A 5,541-nucleotide genomic window follows, 5' to 3' on the forward strand; every position below is an offset into this window, starting at 1 on the left:
TGGTCCACACGGGTATTATTAGCTTTAAAAGAATGTCGATGACTCTTAGCCAAAAAACAAGTATCACAATCCATACGAGTAATTTTATCAAAACTAGGGAATAAAATTTTAAGATAACCTAGCGATGGGTGTCCTAATCGACGATGCCATAGCCAAGCCTGTCTGTCCGCGGATCCGTGAGTCAGCAACACAATACTCTGTTGAGCTACCTCATCCACATAGTAAAGACCACGTCGCTCAGTGCCACGCCCAACAATCGTCCCCGTCTGAGTATCCTGTAACATGCAAAAAGAAGGTTGCATTAGTAAGGTGCAATTCAGTTCTTTCGTGACATGACTAACAGAAAGTAACTTATGGGACAAGGTTGGGACATATAGGCAATTTGAGATTTTTAGAGCGGGTGAAATATTAATGGTTCCGGTTCCCTTGACAGTAAGCAATTCCCCATTGGCAGTCTGGACATATTTTTTATGAGGTTCGGACATCCCAGTAAAATCAGATTCATCAAATGACATAGTGTCAGTAGCCCCACAGTCAAAAATCCAGTCCTTATCCTTATATGAAGATTCAGACATACTAGAGGCTGCAGATAAATTTTCTAGAACTTGAAACCTATTTTTGCAATCAATTTGAGGTTCAAATTCCAATTTTCTAGAGTCTGGGGGTCTTTTTCCAACAATATGAGAGTAAATGGGGTCAATATTTAATTTAGGAGTGTTTGAGGACTGCATAAAAAGAGAATGGGGTATATTTTCATATTCTACGGAACTGGAGGGACTGGAATATAATAAAGGTGGATGTGAGGGGTTTAATTTAAAATTAAACCCCCCATTACCTTTCCCAACCCTTGCCGATGCCATTTCTTCTCCAGAAGGCGCCGCTGCAGTCCCAATTCCGATCGCCTCATCTCGACCGGTGACAGTGGTGGCTCCGGTGCTGCCCGCTGCATTCGCAGCGCTGGTAGCCCGGTCTCGCTCCCCTTGTTGCCGGTGGTCCCCTGTTTCCCTTGTTCGCCCAATTTCGAGCAGCCCGTCGCTTCTTCATCTCATCCCACCAATCAGGATATCCGACGAGGTGGAAGCACTGCTCCTTGGTGTGTTTCCGGCCTCCACAGTGAGAGCACAAGAGCTTGTTCTTATCTTCCTCGAAACGACGATCCTCTCCACGGTGCGGAGTCTGCTCTGATACCATATTGAAATTGATATCCAAGAGAGAAGAGGAAGAAGACATTGTAGGAGAATTGTTTTCTTTTTCGTATTTCATCGTTTGGAGTAAGCCTCTTAATATAGAGGCTTACCCTAATTTACAAATGGTAATACTATCTCCTATTTTTGGTGGTATCAATCACACATTAATTACAAGATCAATCACTCACTAATTACATGATCCTTGCCTTACTTACATTATTTCTTTTCCATATTCTAACAGAAGATTCCGGAGGGAATCTTTAATATGAGTAGTCTCGTCTGGTTAGATTTTTCGAGGAATCGGTTGAGTGGGAAGATTCCGCCGCATGAAATCAATTATCCGGCTGAGGTGTTTGCTGGGAATCCTGGTTTATGTGGAGCTCCACTTGCACCATGCAACATCTAATTATGTGTTGTTTTGTAAAGAGAATAATATAATTGATTATCTCATTGCTCCAATCACATTCTTTCTTAATACTACTAATTTATTGTTAATCTCACGTATCTTGAGCGATAGTAAATTGCAAATTATTTTTAACCGTGATACATTTTATATGAAAAATAATGAAATGCTCTGAGAAAATGAGAAAAAATAGTGATTCAAATGATAAAAATTACCTCCTCTGTCTCAAGTTACTTGAATCTCATTTTGTCCCAAGTTATTTGAGTCATTTCTCTTTATATCTAAAAACAAAACATGTAATCACACTTATTCTAATTTATTCTTTCTTTTACTTTACTCTCTTTTCTCTTTTACTTTATTCTCACCTCTACTTTATTTTACTTTTTTAACTCATTAAACACTACTTTCTTAAATCCCAGGATATGCTATATATGAAGACATGGTGACAAATGAATCTTTTATGTACTCCCCCGTCCTATAGTAATAGATCATATTTCATTTTTCATCCGTTTCACACAAATAGTCGATGTTCATTTATAGTAACATTTTTCTCCTTGTCTTTTTCTTTATAATTTATTGAAAAACATTTATGTGATAGAGTATGTATACTACTACGATTTCATAATTTAGAATTTAAAACATTATTTATAGAAAAAAGTAATTGATGTGAATGACTATTACTATTTCGTTGAACAATAACACTAAGAAATTAAGTTTGTATATGCATGTAATCATTTTTATGATTCAGGATTTTAATAATTATTTAATACTAATAAAATAATTTGATGAGAATGACTATAACTATTTCATTGGATGATAACAATATTAAGTGCTTATACACATGCCATCATTTTTATGACTTAGAATTTTAATAATTATTTAATACTAATAAAATAATTTGATGCAAAATGACTATTACTATTTAATTGGAATATAACACTAAGAAATTGAGTATCTATATGCATATAGTCATTTTTATGATTTTGAATTTTAATAATTATTTAATAGTAATTATTACTGTTTCGTTGAATGATAACACTTAGAAATTAAGTATATCTATACACGTAGCCATTTTCATGACTTATAAATTTAATAATTTGTTAATACTAATAAATAATTTGATGCTAACTATTACTATTTCCATGGATGATAACAACTAAAAATTAAATATATATATACGTACGTATATATTTTTTACAATCAAGAATTTTAATGATTATTTAATAATAAAATAATTGGATGTGAATGAATATTTGTATTTCATTGAATGATAATATTAAGAAATTAAGTACTCCTATATGACTATTAGATGATTGAATTGAAATGATTTTATATAATGCAAATTTGTAAAAAGTCAATTTATAATATGGAGTATCTTACTAAATTATTGGCAAGAGGTTAGAATTAGAAAATATTGGCAATTGCAAAATTAGTGCATTGATTTGAAAAGATCACATCTTTAGAATATAAGTGAACTAATTTGACAAGATTAGTGCGTTAGTTTGAAAAGTTTACATCTTACCATTCGAAAATGGTGAATAAAATTAGTGCATTAGTTTAAAATAAGGGTGTATTAGTCAATAGTATAATTTGACTTATGGCAAAGTGATAAGCATTGAGACATTATATTTCTAAATCACTAAATCTCACTAGAAGCAGTTAATCTAAACAATCACAAACCAATACATTAATTACGAATCAATTGTGATTATGTTATTCATTGTTTTTGGTAATGTTGAAAAATCAAAATAACATACTGTCTTGTTTTTATTTTGGTTACAAAACAGATTGTCTTGTTGGTTATTATTCCTTTTGTCCCATAATAAGTGTCACTCTTGATGGTGGCACGAATTTTAAGAAATGTAAAGAAAATTTGGTTGAAAAATTTAGTAGAATGAGGGGCTATTTTTTAAAATTGGTTTTATAATAAATGTGATTGAAGGGAGTTAGTGGAACGTGAGACCTACTTACTATTTATGGTAAAAATAAGGTGTGACAATTATTGTGGGACGGACCGAAATGGAAAATAGCGACAATTATTGTGGGACGGATGAAGTACTATTTCGAAATGTTGAAAATTAAAAATAGTATTTGTAATTGAATTGATTACATAACTCATTAATTCCTTTAATTATGAACCAATTAACATTCAATATTCAAATAATTGAAAATTGATTATCAATAACATAAATTTAATTGACTTTAGTATTGTTACTTAAATTTATATAATATAGTGTAAATGACATAAATTTAATTGAATCAAACAAAAAACCAAGAATGAATGATATTATAGTGTAAATAACATTCAATATTCAATTAATTGAGAATTGAATTTCAATAACATAAATATAATTGACTTTAGTATTGCTACTTAAATTTATATAATACCGTGTAAATAACATAAATTTCATTGAGTGAAACAAAAAAACAAGAATGAATGCTAATAAAAAGAAAAAAAGGTAAACTGAATAAAACATCGAATTGTATTAAATTGTGTGTATATGATAGTACAAGAATAATTGCTCCACTAATTAATCCTACACTATAAATATATACACGGACTACACTTATATGTATATTCTCAATGACGAATTGTTCAACCAAATACCTCATTGTCCTCCTCATCTTCACCTCCATTTTCTTCGGGTTCGGGATTCGACAATCCCGAGCTTGCCACCCTACGGATAGAGAGGCACTCCTCGATTTCAAGAAAAGAATCACTTCTGATCCCTCGAAATTGCTTGGCAATTGGATTCCTAGCAACGATTGTTGCGCATCATGGGATGGAATCGAGTGCGACCCTTCAACAGGCCGAGTCATCAAGTTGGAACGTTCCGGGGATTCAATAGACGACACCCCAATGTCTGGAACATTGTCCCCGTTTCTTGGAAATCTCTCTTCCCTTCAACTTCTCAATCTTGCCAAGCTGCAGAATTTAACGGGCCCCATCCCGTTTGAATTAGGCAAGCTTACTAACTTGCGCGAAATGTACCTCGGAGCAAACAGTCTCGAAGGATCAATCCCGAGCTCCATTGAGAACATGAGTCAACTACAAATCCTCAGTCTTAGCCAAAACCATCTCGTGGGCCCCATCCCCCATAATCTTTTCAATAAAATGACATCACTAATATCCCTCTTTTTCAATGACAACAATTTGAGCGGAAGCATCCCACCGTCCATCGGAAACATGAAATCCCTCGAATACATCTATCTACTCAACAACGACCTTTCCGGCCCGATCCCGAGCTCCATCGGCAACCTAGGACGAGCTAACACTCTGAATCTCGGAAACAACAATCTCAGCGGAAACATCCCCACAAGCATCCTCAACATGACGGGTCTCGTCAACATTTTCTTCAACAACAACAACTTCACCGGCGAAATCCCATCCCAACTCGCCAACATGCGCAGCCTCCAATATCTAGACCTTTCTGGAAACTCCCTCACAGGGGAGATTCCGGAGGGAATCTTGAATATGGAGGATCTTGGCCAGTTTAATGTTTCGTGGAATCGGTTGAGTGGGAAGATTCCGCAGCATCAATTGGGTTTTCCGGCTTCAAATTTTGTTGGGAATCCTGGTTTATGTGGAGCTCCACTTGCTCCTTGTAACAACTAGTTATGATTATCATCTTATTGCTCCAATCACATTACTATTTTATTTATCAATCTCACATATCTTAATCCATTATATATTGGTGATTTAATTATTAAGACATTAGAGTGTGAGCTCTGCTATTTGGTGAATTAATTATTAAGACACTAGAGTGTGAGCTCTGCTATTTGGTGATTTAATGTAGAAGTTGTATTGTTATGTTGATTGAAGTAACAAATTAGAACAATTGGGTACGTAGATAGTCAAAATAAGAAAATGAGATTAATTTGTGTAAACAGAGTATTATTTAAATAAAATATTAAAAACAGACCAATTTCATTGAATTTCAGGATTTAATA

General features: G+C 33.9%; 1 protein-coding gene across 1 annotated transcript; it reads left to right on the top strand.

Moving 5' to 3' along the window:
• Positions 1–4,174: 4,174 nt before the first annotated feature.
• Positions 4,175–5,206, top strand: LOC125209310 (leucine-rich repeat protein FLOR 1-like). Its single transcript, XM_048108910.1, has one exon. It carries the CDS (start codon positions 4,175–4,177, stop codon positions 5,204–5,206), a length of 1,032 nt encoding a protein of 343 aa, XP_047964867.1.
• Positions 5,207–5,541: the final 335 nt, after the last annotated feature.

Source organism: Salvia hispanica, chromosome 3 (genome assembly GCF_023119035.1).
Source record: "Salvia hispanica cultivar TCC Black 2014 chromosome 3, UniMelb_Shisp_WGS_1.0, whole genome shotgun sequence".
Taxonomy (NCBI): domain Eukaryota; kingdom Viridiplantae; phylum Streptophyta; class Magnoliopsida; order Lamiales; family Lamiaceae; genus Salvia; species Salvia hispanica.